Source organism: Hemibagrus wyckioides, linkage group LG09 (genome assembly GCF_019097595.1).
Source record: "Hemibagrus wyckioides isolate EC202008001 linkage group LG09, SWU_Hwy_1.0, whole genome shotgun sequence".
Lineage (NCBI taxonomy): Eukaryota > Metazoa > Chordata > Actinopteri > Siluriformes > Bagridae > Hemibagrus > Hemibagrus wyckioides.
Genome location: NC_080718.1, coordinates 17,255,254 through 17,278,289, shown reverse-complemented (window position 1 = coordinate 17,278,289; position 23,036 = coordinate 17,255,254). Strand labels below are relative to the sequence as shown.

Here is a 23,036-nt window from a genome sequence, read left to right as displayed (position 1 = left end):
AGTTTCTGGAGCCTCCGTGACCCTGACCAGCATAAAGCTCTTTATTAAAAATGAATGAGCAACATAAATAATGTGTAAATAATAAAAGAGTGTACTATTGAAGAATGATTCTATTGAGGTGCATTACATCTCTGATCGTTCTCAGCAGGATGAATGATAAAACTATCAGCCGTATCATCTTGGCTAAACAGTAATAATCGGCAAGAATATCTTGGCTAAAAAGTCACTCCTTAAAAAAAGCAGACCGGTTGTGTCTCACCAAATACCACGTGGCGGGTGTTGGGATGTTCGAGCGCTTTGAAACAATCATTTTCCTGCTCCGCTGCAACTGGCACTAAAACAACATCTAGATAAAGAGATAGTGCTCATGTGAGTGTCATGTATACATTGGCAGTCTTGAGTGTGTATTGTTGAAGCTGATGTTTGGAGTGTGACCTTCATGGCTTCGTGTCCTCTGGTGTTGTTTGTGTTTGCTTTTGATCTAATGCTTTGCTTGCTGTTTCACTGACAGCCTGGGACATCCTGGTGCAATGCGACCTAAAGCACTGCATCCTAGAAATGGGTGGAGGCCACTACCTGAAACAGGATCTTTCTTAGAACATATCCTGACACCTGAGGCTTCAGATGAGCAGTTGTGCGTGCAAGTGTGAACACCTGCAGGCAGGGCCGCCTGCCCATTTTACCAAGTGTGCTCACGGAGGGTGTGGGAGTAATCAAAACATGTACGGTTCGAATGTGACGACGTAATTACAGCATGCAAATGTGTCCGTATACATTGTGAACAATTTATGTTGTTCTGCGTAAACCGACATTTTATAATGAGCTGCATTTTAGAGCCGGTGAGTGCTCTCCAGTGTCTCTTAGCTATGGAATCATGAAAGCATTCCAGCTGAGCCTAATCTCATCTGTTGTAAATTCACTTTCATATAAACAACAGGTATCAGTATAATAAATATATTGGTATTACTCTCTTCAATTAGGACTACGTAGGCATCATCTGATCAACCTATAGATAATCATTTTTATTACGTCCCTAATTCTTTCTAAATTAAGAAACATCAAATTCTTGAGAATGAAATAGTTCACGGAAAAAAAAAAAGTGTTTACATCTAAAGGTGAATGGTATGTCAAAAAAAATAAATTATATTCGGTTATATTGCAGTTTTTTAACAAGCCATTTTCACAATAGACAATGTTTATCACCATATTTAGTTTGGCTGAGCTTTTGATAACAGAGTGCAAACAAAACACTTATTACAAAAAAAAAACATGTCTTACCAAGCGAAAAGATCTTTATAATAGTCAGATGTATTTTTTTTTTATTTTCTATTATAAAAATACAATTAGCCAAATATAAGATTACTAAGCTTATTTGTAGACATTTTCATCTCAATTTTCTTGTTCTCTTGGCAGACAATTTAGCTTCTTTCTAGAAATTTGTGCTTAAAATGATCAGAATTATCCGCCTGTTTTAAGTCTCGCTTGCCGTTAGTAAGAATGTCTAGAAAAGAAAGAGAGAGATTATTATAGATAATGCCGTGTCAGTTATTTGTTACAGTGACCATAAACATGATACTCCTAAAAGTGTATAATGAAGTTAATGTGTAGTGCGCCCGAAAAACCTGTTGGATCTGTTGGAACTCTGACAAACAGCCAAAAAAAAAAAAACCGTGAACACCTCAATTTTATTTCCTTGAAATTCAGTAAGCTTGCTGAAGTTGTTGGTCAAAGAGCCAGTTTAACAAATGCTGAGGTAAAAACTCTGTCTGAACGAAACTGTCTAAAACTCGGCTAGCTGAGTCCGGTTTCTTCACACGGTGAACGTCAGGCATTGATCAGTTCGGACTCTTATGCAGCTTCGTGAAATGAAGATAATCCTCGAATCAGTTCGGTTTGTAAACTGATTCCTGCTGTCTACATGTCTGATGCTCATATACAGTTTTCTTCCTTTTTCATTCTACCAGGGTTTAGAACGTATAATAACTGTACTTCTGGGTGAGATGCATGCAAAGAGGAAAGACGCTTCAGTTCACGTTTCAGAGCATAAACCGTCAAGACATCAGTGAGAGAAAGGGTTTCTATATTGTGTAGTCATATCACATAGCATAGATTAAAATCACACCAGAAACTAGCATGCACTTTGTCTGATTTTATTTAATTTGAATAATTACACATTAATATCATGTCATTCTCAACCAAATTAGAAGTAAAAAATTAGAAGTCATTACATTTTGACAAACCACAAAGATGTGAGTCGGGTGTCTTTCTCCTATCTGCCGAAACATTTCTGCCTTTTGTTTTTTTCTCTGCTAGGCGCTCCAGCTATACAAAAAGGAAAATGCGTTGTATAATGAGGCTTATGCACAGGACAACACTGTGAAGAATATGGTCAATGAATATGATAAATTATTAAATTCCCATTTATTCACTAAATTAGTTGTTGCATTGTGTTGCCTAATATGGCAAGTGAACAGCCAGATCAGTTTTGCATAGATGTGTTTGCAGGAATCTTGTATAGCTCTGAGATAATTATTTTATATTTGCACCTTTAATCCAGAATTAAGTTTCATGTCTGAGGAATGGTGTTTGAACGTGTTATTTTACATTCTGCATCCCTGCTGTGTTTATTTGTCCACTGTTGTTTGGGATAAGCTTACTGCCATGGGCAGGGGTGTGTTATTACAACTGATCTGTGGTCTGGCATGCGAGTTGTTTTCTTGCACGGTTAACTTGTTCTTTGCCGTGCAAATTCGGTGCGCACACGCACACAAAAGTCCATAATAATAAACAAACAGGGCATGTTTCCTATGGAGCTGAATTGCTGCTCCTTACAAGGAGGGTGAAAAAAAGCTACAGTCTCAACATGCTTTGTTCTTAGCAGGTGGATCGACCTTTGACATAACCTTTGGTCTCCTTCCCTGTGCACCAGCCTCCCAGGCAGGAAACGTACTGTTTAGTTCCATCACTTCTGTTCTGACAACTGCAGCTACGTCACAGCCGTGGTGCGGCATTCTCTCTTTTATTCCCCCGTCAGCCGCCCACCCTGATTGCGCATCGTGCTTCGCCTCCTAGGAGGGCAGGAGGCGCGTTCCCGGCCAGTTTCGCGGCTTCCATGTGGGTCCCATTGAAGTTCAAAATCCCTGGAATTGAGTGCCGTGTGGCCTAATAGGCTCGCCCTCTGCCTAAGTGGGTGGTCCAGAGAGGCAGAATTGCAAGCACACAGATCGAGGGATTCCATAGGCTCTGTCCCCTTTTGTCTCTGTGTGTTAGTTTAAGGAATAGACCCAGGGTGGGCATTGCTTAACTGAGACTGCTTACTATGATCTGCCACCAAAGGCCCATCACACAAACTAGTCTTTCAAACTGTGTTTTTTTTTTTTTTTTAAATTATACCAGTTGGCAAAAATATAGTTCACATTAGGAACATTTTATGAAATAAGAACAAATTTTCATGTTGATGAATTGTGTTCCTGTTCTCAAAGTTAATATTTAAAGGGATTTGTTTCCCCTTTGTTGCAGTTATTTTACTGCCACACTTAACAGATACGTTTCTGTCCCAACTTGCATTTCTATTTTACATTTAGTTGAACCGACGCCCACATGATGCAAACTAGGCAGCCACCCAGTTGCGGGATTCCGGGAGACCTAGTGATGGTCCATGAAGCAGAGAGGAAAACAAACAGGCCCAGCTTTGGTGTGAACCACAGATGCTTGGGAACTGTTTGAACAGGGAGCAATTCAAACGGTCTCTCCTGTGGCCTGTGTTCAAACATCAAGTGGTAATGAGGACTGAGTGCCTGGTCCTGTTGCCCTGGCCTCCCTTCAATCCTTCAACACATTCCCTCTCTGAAACACACTCTCATGTCATGGTGTCTTTTTCAGGTTAGGGAGGGTTAGCGTTTTTTAGTTGTGACTTGTTGAACTGCAAAAGGGAAAATGTATTGAAAACGCTGAATTATGAGTGATCAAGTATTGACAGATACAGATTTAGATATGAATCTATCATGACTCAAAATTTTTGTTTTTTAGTTCTGTAATTGAAAAGGCAGTGTTTTGAGGGCATCCTGTTTTCATTCTTTTCTTTTAGTGAAATTGTGGGTAGTCATGATTCTAACTAAGCTGCTTAGATCCCTCAATCAACATCACATGCATTCACTGCATAAATAGAAAGTGCAACATGGGATCAGAATGGAAAATATGTCAAAACTAACCTGCTACCATTCTGACAATTTAGGCAAAATACTAATAATCACATCAGATCATCACATCCCTACTTTTCCCTCTGCTTATTTGTAAAATGTTAAAAAAAGGTTTTTAACCAATTAAAGGTTAAGGTTTTTAGGAAAACTGATTCTTAAACATCTTATTTAGTCTTACTTATGAAGAAATAAACCCGGCTCTCTCCATGAATATAGCGTTAGAAGCCGAAATGACGTTGAAAAAAGAAGAAAAGAAAACCTCGAGATCTTTGTGGAAGTCAGTTTTCAGCTTTGCTTGTTCTTTAGAGGAAAACATACCAACATGGGAGCCTGCAGAAATTTATATGAGCCTGAATCTGGAAAGAGTACACACTACTTCTTCCATTCAACTGTATCAGCTCATCACTAAATATTTGCAAAGATGTACATCTTGGTGTGAACACACGTACCACCTAAATGCCTTAGCCTCCCACAATAACACCAGCTGGAGCGAGATGGTGGCAGAATACTAATATTTTTTTTGATGAAGCTCATTATTCCGTAGTATTTTTCTGTTGGGAGAGAATGTTGGAATTTTCTAGAGACTTGGCCCTTCAGTGCCCTGTTCTTTAAGGTTTAGGTTGCCTGAAGGACAGGTCGAAGCACAAGCATCATTCATCCTTTTGAGATAAAAAAAAAAAAAAAAAAAAAGAGAGCGAGAGAGAGAGAAAAGCTCTGTTTGGATTCGGCACTTCGGCACGTCACGAAAGTTCAACTTTGCAGTGCGTGTTGGAGAAAGGATTTTCAGAACAAAGGTAGATATGTTTGCCGAGGATTCTCACACCACTAGCTATGTGTGTGTTTTAGTGTTGGGCTCAAGGCAAGGTGGCATGCACGGCAATAAAGCTGGATTTGTAACCGTTTGACTGTTTTCTTTCTTTCTTTCTTTCTTTCTTTTTTTCTTTCTTTCTTTCTAAATAAAAGAGTGAGCTTACGTTTCATATTTACATTGACTTTATGTGTAGGGTTTGATTTGACCAAAGGGCACGTTAACTCTTGTTTTCCTCATGATCCACTGTTGGTAGTGAAGGAGTGTTATTTGAAAGCCATTTTACGCCTGTGTAACAGACTCCGTGAAGCCGTTGCATAAGGTGAATAAAAACGGCAAGAAGGTGAGAGGGTGAAACTCCCGATCCAAGTGTCTCTCGTAAGACAGCTGACCTCGAGTTGACTCCTGTCCCTGAGCCCCACCTCTCCTGCTCGGCGTCTCTCAGATGACTAATAGCAGCTTCATGGCTTGTGTCGCCACTTTGCGCCAGTTTCACAACCTTACCTACCACAATACGTCTTTGTTTTCTGTACTTTTTATACACTCCGGTTAAAATGCTTTTAACCTCCTGCTTTGAACCTGGAATTTCTTTTTACACCGAAAGGCATTTCTTTTTCTTTTTCTTTTTTGGGTTGGGTGATGAAGTAAACAACATTTAATCAAAACCTTGAGGAAAAAGCTTCTAATGTCACAGAGTGATCATGACTGAACAGAGCTCTTAGTGAGTCAGATTCCTTATCAAGATACCGTTTAGTAATTAATCACATGAAGAAAAAGCTGCTCTTAAAAATGGCTTGAAGTTAAAATCTGATAAATTGCTCGTGTTTTTGGAAATCTTATTCCCCCCTGAATTTACTGTACTATCTTCATTAAACCATGTAAAAGAGATTTTAAATAACAGTTAAAAAAAAAAAAAAGTATTGTTCAAACTATTAAAATCCGAGTTTTAATAAAACACATTCCATATTTAAATCTCTATGGTGAGAGGAACATTTATGAATATGACACCTAATCAGTATAAATGTCTTCATTGCCTTGCTTCTGCTTCAATAACGTTACAGTATATTCCCTTGAAATATGAACGAAATCTTTCTCCCTCCTGTTTTCTCCTTTTACTCACTGCATTAAGCTCATCTTCAAATAACTTCTCTCTCTCCCTCCCAAATGTTAGCCAATGCAAATCTCAGCTTAGCCAGTATTTACCGAGCCAATTTTGAGGTTACCTTCAGCAAAGTACAGAGTCTCTAAAAATATTCACTATTGACATAATAGAAATATATAGTAACAGTATTTGTCAAAGTGCTCTGCCTGAAACAACTTTGTGTTTCAAGCTACAAATATTAGCTAAATTACATGTAGATTATTCAGCACTAATAAACACATCAATTAATACTATGTTGCATAAATCATGAATAATAATTTCCCTTCTGTATTATACTTCAGTTTTCAACATCCGGTTATCCAGAACACTCCAAATTTTTTTTACTTAATATAATCTGTATTTATTCTTTTAAACTGTTTTTATAATAATAATAATAATAATAATAATAATAATAATTATTATTATTATTATTATTATTATTATTATTATTTAAGTTCAATTTGGTTTCTGCTCAGTTTTCCTTTTTTTTTTTGCTGTTTGTTATTTCCAGAGTTGTTGTTTTGAGTGAGGTGTGTTTCTAATGCAGCGCTGCAATTTGTTTTAAAATATAGAACTATTGAACTCATTTGTTTAATATGAGTTTTTGCCTTTATACAATCGTTTGGCTTCACAAAACACACTCTGAGGCAGTCATGCTGTCGAGTGAAGACAGCAGTTGGAAGTTCTTGCCCTCTCCTTACAGCTCATGGCTTTCCCACACCCAAATTAGCTGGAACTCTGGAAAATGAGGCACTCATCCTGCTAGATTTGGCAGGTCATTGTGCCTCCCCTCTTAATGCCTGAGGATCAGCGAATCTCGGCTTGTTAGACGCGACTGAGGCCGGATCCATCAGGGGGATCTGAGACAGCACTGCTTCCTCATTTTCCCCAATCTCAATTCAATTACTACCACGCCTGCTCTCAGAATGAGTTTAGGCCTATAAGACCGTTTCTGCAAGCCACAGAACGCAATCTGCCTATTAGATATTTCAATCATCCAGGAAACAAAGGGCTATACACTCAATCACACATTGGACATGAAGTTAGAGCTCGTCATTATGAACTTCTGAAGGTCTTGCTTATTTCACACATTATTAAACCCATAGAAATTCTTTTCCGTGTACATTTAGGGCTACAAAAATATGAGGTTGAGAGTAACGTAGAGAAGTATGTTCAGGTGAACAATATCTGCTGCTACCTGAATAAGAGTAAAATTATTGATTATTACTGACTGCTTTAAAATGGGTTTTCTTTTTGTTCCGTTTATTACCTGGCATTCTTTTTTTTTTATTGATTTCTTCCTCTCACATTTCAGGCTTTCATATTTCAGAATTGGTTAATCATTAAGACAATATTTATCATTTAGATTAGAAGTTGGTGAATGTTCCTCATTTTCTTTTCAGACAGTTGAATGAAATGAGAAGTATCTAAAAGGCAACTAACACGTGGATGCTTAAGAGATCCGTATAATGACACCTAACGGTTGATGAAATGGCTAATTTTTTCTGCTTCACATAAATGCTGTGCATTGAAATGATGTTATGTTTTTCTAATTCTATTACTTGACTGTCAGTCTTAATTCATATATCCGGTTCACTAGTAGACTTTAAACCGACATGTTATAGATAGTTATATGTAGATGTCTTTTAATGAGTTAGATGTACAGTGCTGTTAGTGTAGCGGATTGATTGAAGCTGTTTGGGGCATAAGAGCCATGGTGGGTTTTTGATCCAAGACGAGACAGGTTCATGCAGTGCCTCATACACACCCTGCGAAGCGCCTGTTTGTCCTTACCGAATCATGTCTCTATTATGGTTGGAAAAGTACAGACACGGTGTACAATTAAACCTGCTTTAAGTTTCTCTCCAGATTAATGTCCGTATCAAAATTCATAAAGAATTGGTAAGATGAGAAAGCCTGAGCTTGTGGATTCATGGGGATTTTGTGTGAAGCCCATTTAATCAGGATAACATGGTTATTAATATTCATAAAGTCAGCTGGAATACAAATGACAGCCTGAGGAATCTGGAAACTTTTTCTGCCGTAGAAATGTATTAAAAAGAGCTTAAAAAATTAATGAAATTTAGTTTATATTAGACAAAAAGCAAAATCCTGTATTGGTTGATTGTAATTGGGCTTAGACGTTTCTTTTTGAAGAATTTCATCTTTGACAGACATCAAAGGCAATTTCAATGAATGCAATTCATGAATGGTCATTTAAAAGGATTTAAAGACATTACGCTGCAATAATTGTACATGAATAATAAGCAGCCCACAGAGGCAATTAGCTTAAAGTCTACAAGAGAGGAAAACGAACGCTCACAGGGAGACAGTAGAGGACAAATGTGAAAAGTTGAAATAGTTTTTTGATAAACTCCTGTAGCCCACAATTATTTTCTACATATCAAATAGTGTTCTATGTGTGTAGATAATTATTAAAGTGTTATAGCAAGATTTTAGGGCATGCAAAGCTTCTTAATTGCTATTAAGTTTAATAGACCAACATATCAATAGTTACATATGCAGCGGGTGGAACTGAAAATCTGGCCCACAAACCCCGGTGCAGTAACAGCACAGTGGAAAAGCATTCTTGTGAAAGCGCTTTTCAGTCGTGCTCTGTGTGTGCTAATGCTAATAGCTCATTAATGTGTCATGAGGAAGCTACAGATTATGTAGAAATGTAGATGTGATGCTAATTCACCATCTGGAAAGCCATCAGAAACTCTTCAAAGGGAACAGGCCTCTGTTGCAATCGACTGAGTTTAAACTTTCATTAAATGAGAGGGAGCTCTTTTTTACTTCTCAGTATTGGTTTATTGCAGAATAGCAGTTTCATTAAGTTCCGCCCAGGTAATTCTCTGAGGAAACAGCGTCAATCAGTGAATCAATCCAAATTTATTTGGTAAAGCGCCCTTTTCCAAGGTCTTTGCAGTGTGCCTCGCCGAAAATTGCGAGACTATCGAAAGGTCGTGTTTGTGTGCTCGGTTTTATTTTTCCTTTCTTTTTTCAAAAGCTACTTTCTCATGTTTGTGATAAAGGATTACGAGACTGCTCAGCCATACCTACTAGCTGAAAACTCTCCTCCTCCCCTGTGTCTGAAACTCCTGTGCACAGGGCCAGCTCCTGCCCAGAGTCTATCACTGAGATTAATGGAGCCCCGTGGTGTCTCGCACAAAAAGCCAGTTGTCCGTTCACGCCTGACTGTGTCTGAGCTGAATAGTGTGTGAGCAGTGTGTGCTGGCTTACAACGCAGGGATAACGTTCCACTGGCATCTGCCCTGGGGGTCACCCCCCTGTCTAGCATCCAACCTCCCAAGAGTGCCCCTCCTTCCCCCCTTATTCTGTCTGTGTCTCTCTCCTTGTCTTTTGCAGTCTGTCTCATTTTTACTTTGTTTTATTCAACTTTAAACAGGAGACCAACTTATACTTGTTTTTTTTTCATCAATGTCAGAATGGTATCCGGTCCAAGTGACATGCTGCCGTTGGTATACACAGTGCTTTTAGGGTCAGAGATAAGAGAGAAGCTCGATGTAGGGCATCGCGTCTTCGATTCAGCGGTTTGTGGCAGCTGATTGCATAAAGATCTTCTCATTCGGGTTTGTTTGCTTTACGGTAGTACTGGATATCGGTGGATTGCGCATCCAGAACAAAGCCCAGTAGTGAACTCTTGCATTAGGTCTAATTAGCCTTTTGTCTTTGGCTTCACCACTAGAGGGTAGCCCAGTCCCACTGCTGCATGTGGCATCACATCGCAACAGACTCTATCTCTGAATGTCAGCCGTGATCCTAATTGCCTCCTGCCTATTTGTTGCTTGCTTATGAATTAACTTGCATTTATGGAACTAAATTATCCCCCCGTCATTTAATTATACCTTAGAAGCTGAAGTTTAATTGGCGCTTCCTAACAAGGATCTGATATGGCTTGAGCTGTATTAAACGTCTGTTTACTTTCCAGATAGCTAAAAGCATTAAAACGATTGCATGACGGGATTACGATTTGTTAATTGCCCTCGTTCATTAGTCCTTCATAAACTGTTAGGTAGAGCTCTGGTACACAGTGGAGGGGATAAAGCAAAGTCTTGGAGCACAATTTTACTCTGCAAATTAAAGCTGCCTGTCTTGTTGTGCTGTCTATGCTCCAGGAGTTATTAAAGATCGCTTTCCACCTAGCACCCCTGAGATCATATTGACAGGCTATAATTAATACTAACCTTTCTAAGTCTAATGGAAAGAGCCTGACTGAGTGCCTGTGATGAAAAGCATTTTTTTTTCTCTCCCTCTCTCAGAAATTAATCATACCTTCTATATATTTCCAGCTAATCCCAAAGTCAATGAGGAACTGAAACAAAGGCTGCCGTCCCCTATAAAGCGCCATTGTTCAGAGACCACACCACAACCTGGGTAAAGATGCTTCTCTGCTCATTTTACATTGTTTGTCAATGGCTTTCTCCCACAGGCGACAATTAAGGATGAGTTTTTAATATGTGGGAATGTTTATCAGTGTACATTGCTGCCAGTGATCATCTGTCGTAATAACATCTTCGCGGAGACGTTTTCTAAATCCAAAATGATGTTACAGTGTTTAAAAAAAAAATAAAACAGCTGCTGGTTTAGTTTGTTCATTTTTGAAATTGAATACAAATCATTTCTGTTGTGAAGATGTATGTGTGCCTCACATAGGGGAAAATTACCGTGCATCATATAGTGTGATATTGAGTTATTGCAATTATCAGACCGTGTACATTTGCTTTTCTATCAGATTTAGTTAGGTACAATACAGTTTTATTTGTACAGTGTCTCTCATATTACCTGTTGACTTGATGATGTTTGTTAAGCAGTTTTTCTTTTCAAGCAATACCTGTTGGCTGTGTGCTGGATATATATTTCATAGCACCTCTAGTCAACAAGGTAATTGTAAACAAATAAACTAGTAAAGAAATTACAAACACAGGGTGTACTGATACAGTTTCTCCACTGTGTACTGATATCCCTATGTGAAACATTGTAGTTTAATCAAAAACTACTGTGTATGAATGTAAATTGTACACTATATATTGGAGATTTAGTGGTGTATTTGGAATTTAGGGAAGCATGTTGTATTCTGCCGGCTGAGCATCTCCTAGCCTTGTTGAGTCAGAACTCTCTCACTCCTAAGATCTGATATTTACCTCATGTACTACCTGTGCTCAGGGCTTTGAAAAGCAAGGGCAAGTCCATCAAAGCATTCACAACAACGTCCACTTCATCAATATCCTCCATGCTCCGTCCTTGTACAACATATACCGAAAAGAGGTACTTTGTATTGCTAAAGATGTCTTACTTGCCCTCTTTGCTGATGTGTTGTTTCAGGTTCTGTGGCCTGGGCTCCAGCCCAGATATCTCTCAAGCTACGTTGGAAACAGCGGCTCCGGAGAAAAAGCTGAAAGGTATTTTGTTTTCAAAAGATCATTTCCGACACTTATTATTGTGTGCTGTTTTTCTTTCACTGTTTTGTCAGATAAACTATATGGAATATTTGCATGCCATAGTAAATAAGTAAATTGTACAAAACTAGTGTTTGTCCGTTTACATAGCATTCTGTATTTTTCAAGTGGTCGCTTTGTGTGTTTGGATAAATGTAGTACTCCATAATTCTATTGTCTCATTTCTCTCTCTCTCTCTCTCTCTCTCTCTCTCTCTCTGTCTCCCACTAAAGCATTTGTCTGTTTTGAACAAATGGCTCAAGATTTCAAAAAGAGCCTCCTTGTTTGCCCGCGTGTTGTTCCATGCAATGCATAAACATTTATTTACAAGCGTAAATCACCTTCAACCACTGTGTCAGTCTGTCGTCTAATAACTTTGCTTAGGCCATAATACTATGGCAGAGCCACTATTTAGATAAACTGGTTGGAATGACAACACATGTATTTACCCACCCTTCACCAAACGCTCCCGATGCGCAAATTTATTCTGACACTCTGCTCAAATATACATTTGGACTCTTGCTAAACCACTTCTAGCTCCTACTCACCAGACAGATTTTAATAACCACTAGAACAGGGACCAGAGACCGGAATAATAGTTGCAATTTTGTAATTATTATTTGTTTATTATTAATTGTTGTTCTTAATTACTTGTTGTATTGTTTTAGTATATTATTATGTCCGTTATGAAGAACTGCAATGTAATGACAATTTGTACTAACTCATGACACATAATGTGATTATTTCTCAGCACTCATTTTATTTTGAATTTCTTCTTGGCAAGTTCCCACAGGAAATAACTTCGGTCTTCTCCACAGTTAGATTAAATGCCTGTTCTCCCATTTGTGAGGAAATGCTACTCTAAACACACTCGTACTTGGTTGCAGCTCAGCTACGTTTTGAGAGCGGGGGAATAAAATTAAAGAAGTAACCCAGGTTAAGGAACAATGTATCGAGAAGTCGCATATTTGCCATGTGACAAAAGGCTTATATAAGTGTGTTTGGCATTATTATTCATGGTTGAATTTGGTGTTTGCACTGGTGAGTCTTACAGAGAATACTAATAACTGTCTCCAGCAATCCTGAGACCAGAGCCCTAGCAACAAAGCTATGAGGCAGACCTCCCTGATCTCGACTTCAAAACCTGACCTTTCGCTAAATAATTGTGGCTGCTAAGCTGGAGCTTTTTGGACATCGTGGTTGCAAGGCTGTGACTCCTGCATCACATTGCATTTATTAATGCAGATGACACCCGCTTTTTTTTTTCTTTTTTTTTTAAACCCCTTTCTCTTTTTCTAGAGACTGCTTTTGAAGGAGTGACGCGCTTTAAGTAGTCAATGTTTGAGTACGACTCAATTTGAATTGCATTGATGTTGAAATGATTTATGTATATTTTATAATCACAGGAGAGGCGTTTTCCCCGGTGTGGCACTTGACCCTGGGCATTTGCTTTTGAAATTGGCTTACAGAAAATAAATAAATAAGCAAATAAATAAATAAACTCAAATGTTTGATTGTTTGCAAGTATCACCTTTCCCCTATTTTGTCATCAGCCTTAATCATATTCAACAATGATTGAATGATTATACAGAGTGCAAATGACTTAGATGTGTTAATGGCTGATCTTGTGATTTTGATGGAGTGTGAATAGGGAGCGTTTTTGGTGCAGAGGCGGTGAGAGAGTAAGCGAGAGGGCCAGCCCCTCAGCAGGCGAACAAAGCGAATGCTCAGAAAGGCTGCCAGCGAGACAGGCCTCTGTGTTTGTCTCCTAGCCTGCGACTCTGGCCCTGAGCGCTACAGAAACATTGACAGAGGAGCATGCTTCCCCTTGCTGCCAGTCATTCAGCCTAGCCCGCCACATTCCCTCGTGAAAGATGACCAGACCCAGTTTCCTTTTTGGAGAGCTGACGCAAAGCAGCCAAAAACCAACAGAGCTGCTTTTCAGCTGTCAGACCTTCTTCTCAAAACAGGAGAATGAGAGGCTTGCGTCTTACATTGTGGCATGACGTTTCTCTCCTCATAGTTTTGCTATTTCATGGGTGACACTTTTCACAAATCAGTGTGATCAATTCAGTTGCTCCTTTACACACAGAACAAGAGGAAATGAGTCGTTTTGTCTGAATAAAGCTTTCAGTCTTCTTATAATACTCTCGTATTCTTCTTAACCAGGTCCCGACTCTCCCAGGGCTAGAGAAGACCCAGTGAGTGGACCGTCTCTGCCACCACCACCACCCCTACCAGCCCCAGCTAGAAATATCGAGGAGGTGATGCTGTCCCCCCAAAGTGCCCCCACACAGCACAGTCTGGACGGAGAGGAGACGGACAACAGGGCTGTCAGCAAATCACCCCGCCTGACATCTGAGCCAACAGGACCCAGGTCGGCACACCGTGCAGGAGGAACAAGAATATTGTCCTTTTATTAAATCCAAACACACTCAGGCAGATAGACGAAACTAAACAACTACAGTGCTTGGAGAAACTTTGTAGAATTCGTTAAGAAAAAGGATGCTTTGTGAATGGTTCTTCAAAATTGTGGACTACAGAAGCAACATGATGAATGAGGATATTTTACTTTCTGAATATATGCATTTTGTCACAGCACTATTGATATTTAGCTTCACCTATTTGACCTTTCACAACTAACACAACATTAGAGATTGTCCCTAAGATATGTTTCCAGCAGTCCACGTCCATTGTGAGGTGGCTATAATTAGACGTTGCATTTTCAGTATTTCTTTAATAAGAACTGAATCAAATTTGTGGTTTAAAAGAGGGAAGTAATTTACCTGCCAATACACCACAGTGATACTTTAATATTAGCTTAAAGGTCAACTGTATGATTTCCGTAATATCTCAAAAGTAAATAAGACGGTAATATTCTTGAAAGTTTGAAATTGCATCCCTTGTGTATTTGATAATTGCATGTCAAAATGTGACTGATTCGTTTTTTGTTGCCCAGATGGGAGTTTAATTAGACCGTTTCTAATGAACTGTTGTCTTTTTCAGAAGAATCACAGATGAGGGCAATGGGACTTCCAAAGTTAGTCATGACACAAAAAAGCAAGTCCCATTTCTGGATAAAGAGAAGAACATTGTGTTCCTGTTGAAAGAACTGGACTCGCTCCGAGACCTCAATAAGAAGGTAAAACTATACATCTCCCCCAATATATCCTCCATATACATATACAGAGAATAGAAAAATAAAGCATCTTTGTAAGGTTCAGTATGTCCTGATACAGGTCTCTGGAGTGGTGGAGATGATGCTGCTTTAACATATCAGTCAGGGTCTGCTGATCATTTCCATCCTCTTCACACCATTCATTTAGTGAACTCTTGTGTGTGTGTGTTGATGGGGCAGTTGCCATCCTGAAAGACACCACTTTCATCAGCAATAAAGCGATCAGTCAGAATGCAGGACTACAGTAAAGTTCTAAGCTTTAATCATATTATTCTTCTATTTTGTGCATGGTAGAAAGAAATGAAACAGCTTATTAATTTTTGCAACACACACATTTTGCTATATCAGAGTACTCTAATATCATCACTACTTATAGAGACCCTACTGGAAAATACATAATTATCACATAGGCTAGGAATTTTCAAGTTTTTAGGTCAGGGCACTTAAACACATAGATCAGTTTATTGCCAGAATTGCCAGGTGTCATGCAGGTCTTTGTGTCCTGCTGCTGTCACTGTGTCGATCTTTGCTCCTCTGGAAACTCTCCCATAATGGGCCGGACTGGAGAGGCCCACTGACACAACTGTAATTGATGTCTCGGGTTTGCAAGTAGCTGTGACTCCTGACAGAGAGGCAGGAACATGTCCTGAGAGTGTTTTCACTGGCAGAGATGTGAGAGCGCTCTTTGAGGGTTCCAGCCCTGTCCACCCGTGTTTAAAATGTGGAGTTGGGACAAAAACAAACTGGGAGAAAAATATTTAAGACAGGAGTTTAAATCTATCATTTAGAAACCTGTAAAGTATCACACTCCAATTCAGATTTACTGCCACGACACAGCAGTTCCTCTTTTTTATTAGTGGCCGAAAAATAACGTGCCAGAGAGGATAGTGCAGCAATTACCAAAGAGCAAACAGGAACAGTCTGAATGATTGTATGGGCTTCACTTTGTTAAGAGACCCAGGCAGAAATGCTGCCGGTTGCCAGAACACTTTCATACTATATCCGATCCAGAAGGGGGGTGACACTGCTCTCTCTCTCTCTTTCTCTGTTTCTGTCTGTGTGTGTGTGTGTGTGTGTGTGTGTGTGTAGCTCCAGGAAAAGCTGGCCCTGAAGGAGAAGGAGCTCGAGACTATGCGATTGGACAGCCAGCTTCAGGAAGACAAACTTGGGGCCCATGCCTGTGAGAGAGCTGCAGGTATGGAAGAAAACAGTTATAAAGAATAAGACCACTAAACACGCAACTCTTTTATGAAGTGATTTTGCCAGGCGTGTATTAATGTATATGATTTACGACAAAAGAGGAATTCATTCGGTGTTGGGTTTTGTATTGTGTTTCCTGAAGAACAAAAACTTTCACGGTCATAACCAGTATCTGTTCATTATGCATACACACAGCTATCAGAGCTAGTAAGGCTACATTTTTCACATATTATTTCACTTTGACCCACTTTGGAATTTACTTGCTGATCATCTTTGCTAAACAAATATTTAAATCAGTTCATGGTTCTTTTTTTTCCCCATCAAGAAAGTTGCCTATCATACTTTGATAGTTAAAAGACACAAGACGAATTGATCACAATTAGGCAACCAAATGTTCTTGGATGTATTTGCCATCCTCATTTTAATATCATTTGTATGGTTCAGGAAGGCAGTGTTTAAAGAGCAAATTCTACAAAAATACAATATTGATTTCCTTACTGAACTTTGGTATGACTTAACTGTAGGCTGTCTGTTTATCATTAAGCCGGCACATTCAGGGGAATTAGATGTTAATGGATATCGCTGCTACTTTCATTGGGCTTCAGAAGGTGGCTAGGGATAGTGATTCTGAAAGCTTTTGGATTTGATCAGACTGTCTCAGTGTGTGATTATTTTAGGAACAGGATGGAGTTGGCCAGTGTATATCATGTGAGGAATGTAACCCGGGCACTAAAGCACCGTTTACTCTGCTTCTCTGTAGACCTCAAATTCTGCAATGAACACTCATCCGAAAAGGGTGTTTTTTTTGTCCCATGTCAAAGCTTTAAGGCATTAGGTAAAATTTATTAATTCATGATATACTTAGATATATTAAGGGCCCTGGATTTAAAAAAAAATATATATGTAAGTATTTTATTTGGCATATATATTGATTTCCATCTATTTCTCAGTGTACCAGCCTGGTACTGAGGCCTTCTGGTCACAAACAGTATGCCTCTTCTGTGTATGAGTAGTATGAGATGCTTCCTGACATGAGCCATGTGTAATTGCTTGCTCTCTCTTTAAAGTAGTGGTAAACCAGGGTGTTTTGAAATGCTGAAATTTTCCATATAGAATGCCACTCCTGGACATGACTCTGACTGCAGAGTATATCACAGCTGCTGTTTTTATTACTCTGGGCACACGTGTGTCAAACCTGAGCAGAGGCAGCCATCTCAAAATGAGGCTCACTTATAGTTATTAATACCTTTGCCACAGTGTTTCAGTAGCAATAACCTTTTTCCCGAGGAGCTTAGCCTTGTTATTGTGCAGCTGGAACGCTGGTTTTGGCAATACAAGAGTAATAACCACCCATCTTTCTTATACTTTCTTCCACTCTGTCTGTCTTTTTTTTTTTCTGTCTCCATCTCTCTTAGCATTAGTGGAGGAGATTTATAAAGCTCAGAGGGAAAGGGACCAGGCTGTCATGGCCAGACTGCGGCTAGCTAATGAGGAACGGGATGAGGCTCTTCTCCGAGCCAAGAAGCTTCAAGAGGCAGCACTTGAGTATGTTCTTATATTATACTGATTCATGCAACCCATTAGGGCACTTTGCTTTGCATTCCTAGAAGATACCAGGTCTGGATATGTAACTGTAATCAATAAATAAATCAAAGAGTTCTTAACCATCCTGTTAAAATTTGATCTTATTTAAAACTTATATTGAAGTGAATGTGGAAACAGCAAAGACCCAGACACAGCAGTAAAATGTACAAGAGGCTTTCCATTATACCTTTCACTTCAACCCTGTGCTACAAACCAATCTAAAATTTTCAGGCCTTTTGTACTGGTGCTTTAGGGCTTTGTGAACTGCACCCAGGGTGTGGGTTTACTTGTTAGCCCTATGGGAGGCTGCTTTGTTCCTGCTGTTGCAGGACATGCTGGATGAATGGACTCGGGGGTGAGAAGGGTGAGGAGAGAAAAATCCAATATCGACTGGTTTGGAAATATATCAGACGGGTGTGACATTTCATAAGAGTCCCTTCACCCTGGTGCTGTCTTGTCAGTCAAAAGTTGCACTGCATAGGAAATCAATCAAGTCCTTCAGCTCAGCGGATATTTACCGTTAACACCCTGCCTCGACTGCCCTAATTAATGTGATGATCTTTTTCTGTTTGCCTAGTTTGCAGGTGCAGGTAGTTATAAGGTGAGAATGCTCTTCTTAAACAGTGGGACCGTTTAAAGCTTAAAGCCGATTTGTGCACCTGTAAGATATAGCAAAAGATATAATAGCTTAGAAGTCATTATAATTTTACTTCAGGGTATGAAATTCAGTACTTAGAATTCTGTGGTTAAGATGCTTAGCAGCTCTTATCACCTGAATACTTTTATTTTAAACTTCTGTGCTGCTTTTACATATTAATTGTATTGTATATTCTACTTAATACATCACACACATTCATGATTTAATGATAATTCCTCATGTCACTCAACTAGGCTGCAGTAATTGAGTAGCATGAAATGCTTTTCCTGTGATTCCTTTGAACGCCAGATCACGCTTCAAAATCTAATTATGCAAACATCTTTGTCAAGGCAGAAATGCAGCGCCCATATCGGCCTCCCACTAGAAATGGTAATTGATAGCCAAGTATGTAGAATCCCATTATCACTGGGAATCTTTGGGAATGGGAATGGCAGGGCATGTATTAAAATCTTATTTTCACAGGTCACTGCTGGGCCTGTGTGTGAATGAGTGTGTACCTTTATAATGGGAGGTGATCCATGTAATGCCTTTGTAAATGATATGAGCGGTTGTTGTTTTTCTGCCAGAGAAGGTCTGGAGCGGTCCGATTTACCCTCTAAGGAGAGAGCTACGTAACCAGGAGGATTACTGCCGTTTCTCAGGAAATTTATCAGGTTCTGAAAGTAGACGCACAATCAGGATGCTTACTTTGCGTATGAGCGTCTATTTGTTATTTGATGCATGTTAGAGAAATGTTTGTTAAATCGAAACATGTGGAATAGATGACTGATGTTTTAGTATTCTTGTGTAGAGCTGTAGCTTGCACACCAGGCTTCTCATACACATGGGAGATAAAACACACAGTGAAATATTTTAAAGTTGAACTTATCTGTGATTCAGTAGGCACTTGGCTCCGTAATTAAAGTTGTCTTTACCTTATAAAACGCTCTGTACCAGAAGGGTATAAACAGTCCTAATACGTTTTGCTTCTTTTCTGCACATATGAACATTTGATCCCCGTGGTCATATAGTGTAGTAAACATTAATATCTTAACAGTGCACTGTCAGAGCTGAGCAGAATGGGCATTATTGTGGAATAATAGCAGGGGCTGGTGGCACTTTTCATATGCTGGAGTGTCTTCTGCACCACACAGAAAAACCAACAGAATGCAATTACTGGCTTTAGGAAGTGATCTCATTTTGCCAAGTGCAGGAAAGGAAACTGATGGAAGCTCACTACATTTCATTTCTGTCTTTCTCTCACTCTGTTTTCCCCTCCCTGCCTTGCACCCTTCTTCTTAAGGCTGGAGAATATTAACCCAGAGGAAACTGACATGGTAAGCCCTTTGGAGAATTTTTTATGTGGTCTTAGTTTTTCCACCAGCACCATTACAGTGAGATTGTGCTGTATGATAAAACGACCTTAAGAAACAAAGGATTTTGAATGCCGCTTAAAATATTATAATGAAATTTAAGTGTAATTCTTCGTTTGAAGTTTGACGGATCTTAGCATAAATTAAACAGATACATGATCTCTGCCGTCCTTCTCTGTCCAACTATTAAAATCCTAGAGTATATTTTTCCCTATCCTGAAATTAGTCTCCTATTTGTAAATTAATAAAGTCTGTATATGTGGGCAATCTTGTGGGAACAATTAGCGTGGCAAACATTTCAAACTGCACCTTTTTATTTAAAAACTAAAACAGCCAAAACTTTTCCTTCTGGTTACTGCGGTTAAGGTTAGAGGTATCATAGTATAATTAGCTGCATTTATATAATTATTTTAATGGAAGATCTTCACAACGATAATAAGACAGGTGTGTGTGTGTGTGTGTTAGGACCTGGAGGAGTTGCTCAACAGGGTGAGCAGTGCGGATTCTGCCTTGAGCATTGAGCAGAGTGGTATGGCCATCATGGAGCGCATTCAGAGGGCTAGGGAGCGCCGCTCTAAGATCACCTCTGAGGAGATGAAAGCTGTCATAGAGGAGCGAGACAATGCCTTAACCAGGGTAGGAACTGGTATCACAGTCAACACACACATCACGCTCCAGTCAGGGTCAGCCTTCGATGCTCAAGACTTCACACACACTTGTCGTTTACCAAGCCTGAAACCTTTACACCACAGAAGATCAAACACCTTTATTTAAATATTGACTGTTCACCATTCAGTATTTTAACACCTCTGTAAGATGCCTTTGATAAACAGTCTATAATAGCTTATATTATAGTGCATATAGTGTTTATTCACTGATCCAGCCTTAATTTGAGAACCAACACAGCAACTATCTAATTCACATGTAGTGACAAATATTGCTGCATAACCTCAAATATTTGATATATCATTCCTACACACATATTTCAATCAAATGAAAACAAACAAGCAGGTAGCCAAATATTGACATCCAGATATTTTACTTCATTGCAAAGTTCAAGCGTGGGCCAGTGTATTTGTCCGCACTTCTTGGTTGATGGTTACTGGCCATATTACATAATGACATATAAAATTCAGTTTAATTGTTCTGGGTCATTTTTGTTTGATGCTTAAGTTTGATTGTTACAATATTTTAGGCTTAGATTATTTTAAAGGCACTGTAAATATTGACGCTTATAAGCGGCTATTAAACAGCACTGATTATCACTATTTTCTTACAGTCTCGGTAGAACGGCTACTAAACTGTTCCTTGTTTTCGGGGCGTCACCATCAAGCGTACACCTTTTGTACCTGTAGTGTGAATCTTTTCCTAGCATGGTGCATGTGGTGTCTTGTAGTATAGCATAAATCTGTTTTTTTCTTTTTTCTGTTTGATTTGATTTTTTTTTAACCCTTGTGATATCACTCACATAATGAATAGATCTTCCAGTAAATTATCTAGCTTAAGTATTCTCCATACAAGACCAAATACAAGTATGAGCTTCTAAACTGTAATTTGCCCTTTGTAGTAACAGTTAAGAGTCCCAAGCATCAGTGCTCATCCTTGCTTCAGTGTTTTATCTTATGTGGATTTGTACCTGTTAGGAATTGCCCTCTAGTCATCACAGGATTCTTATATTTTTTCTAAAAACATTTACATACTGAACATCATGTCAGAACATGTACTGTTTGGGTCTACAACTGTATACTGCAATGCTTTATAATTATACTGCCTGGTGACAGCCAAAAGAGTATGGCTTCCCTTTAAAGTCTGGTCATCAAGTTGCCCCTGGCTTGCTTATTAGGGATCTAAATCTACAGGCAGATTTCTACGAAGCTGCCTAAATGTCAGTTGTTAAAAGACATAAAAATAATAATTAAAGAACATGCCTTCTAACTGATAAATCAACATGATGATTAAATGGAAAAAATACTGGTTAGGAATTCATTCTTGTAGGTGACTGAGGTTCTAAATCATTTTTCTCTGCTCTGGCCAGAATATTTTTGAGGAATATTTATTATTGGGGTCCTTTCTACAGCATTCCCAGTGGAAGACCTGCCTGGATACAAGACAGAAAAGCAGGCATAAGACATGTGGAGAAGAAAGGCAACATAGCAGACTGTGCCTATGCTGTGCTGCTTCGGCAACTCCACTGAAGGAAAGCTGTCTTTCTTTCCGCACACATCCTCTTGCTGTTTATAGAAACTCGCATATGGATGATTACAGAGTCTGGCACACGAGAAATCTCAGAGTTTCTTACATAGACTGAACTCTGTTCTAAACTTTACTGCTATTCTGCTGTTTCTCCATGTTCCCTCTGTTAGGATGAAGTCACTAGTTTTCTGCAGACGATGTGGGTTTATACCTTTTTAGAACTTATTGGTCAGTTTGATGCATATATATAGTGTACTTATTTCTACACACTTCTAATTGTGTTCTCCATTTTCGAGATGAATAAACCTTAGATTGTGAGGCCATGTACATGGAATGATGTAAAATGTGGATAAAATGGTGGATTGAGTAAGCAGAGTTAACCTCTCCAGTGCAAAAACAAGGCCAGGTGTAATCTGTCTAACTCCACCCAAACCCTAACTTTCTATTGCTGCAATCCCCCAAACTATCTGAGATTTCTATGAAATAGTGCCCTGATTTTTCAGCAAGGCCAAAAACCCATCTACAGGGCAATTTCAGAAGTATGTTGCAAACGCTGGCCTAATCCCTCTGAGGCAGAGATGGGTCCCCTCTCTATCCTTAAGGATTTCTCTCTCCCCTGCCGCTTCGCCCATCCCTCTCTTCATCTCGCAGGGATTAGCCGCCGGCAGCAGGCAGAGGGCCGCCACATCCCTCCGGCCTGCTGGAATATGAAAAGCTGGATAAGTGTTGGGAGAAATAAATCTTATTCTCACTTCCCTCCTATCCTTAAAGTGAATGCTCAGAATAAGATGTGCTTCGTTATGTCCCTGCGCCTGATACGCTTATTGAATTTCTCCTGATATTGATAGAGTGCTGATGTTAAAGTAAGAGAGGAAATGAAATCACCTCTCTAGATGATTTAGGCCATTCTGAATGTTCTTGAAATTATATTCTGTGGATTTGCCCCCTCACTCAGTATGCTATTATGTGGCTTTAATGTCCTTATACTGACTGCAATTGACTATCAAAATTCGGTGATTCAGAATCGACTGACTGACTGATTCATGATGGCAAATTCGAGAGCCTAACTTGCTTAATGTGTCTGCTCTTATGCCTCATTTCCCTCAGACTGCGGCTATTTTTGGGGGGCTAGCAGCAGGATAGGTCTTTGCGTCAGAACAGAGGTGCATTCTGATTTAAATACGTTTCCCCCAAAAAACATCTGTTGCCTGAGAGCCATAACTCAGGCTGACACTAAAGAGGAGCTGTGTGTTTTGTCTGG

At 39.3% G+C, this 23,036-nt stretch overlaps 1 protein-coding gene across 3 annotated transcripts in view; it reads left to right on the top strand.

Annotated features, from left to right (window-relative positions):
* mipol1 (mirror-image polydactyly 1) overlaps positions 1-23,036 on the top strand; it is a 45,395-nt gene that overhangs the window by 4,556 nt on the left and 17,803 nt on the right. For 2 of the 3 annotated variants that reach the window (XM_058399726.1, XM_058399728.1), the window contains exons 3-10: positions 10,465-10,549; positions 11,498-11,574; positions 13,780-13,987; positions 14,617-14,752; positions 15,878-15,983; positions 17,404-17,533; positions 19,513-19,546; positions 20,048-20,218. In XM_058399726.1, the coding sequence (XP_058255709.1) occupies positions 10,465-10,549; positions 11,498-11,574; positions 13,780-13,987; positions 14,617-14,752; positions 15,878-15,983; positions 17,404-17,533; positions 19,513-19,546; positions 20,048-20,218 (947 nt within the window). The remainder of the gene's footprint in view (positions 1-10,464; positions 10,550-11,497; positions 11,575-13,779; positions 13,988-14,616; positions 14,753-15,877; positions 15,984-17,403; positions 17,534-19,512; positions 19,547-20,047; positions 20,219-23,036) is intronic. The other variant, XM_058399727.1, reaches the window with a different exon arrangement.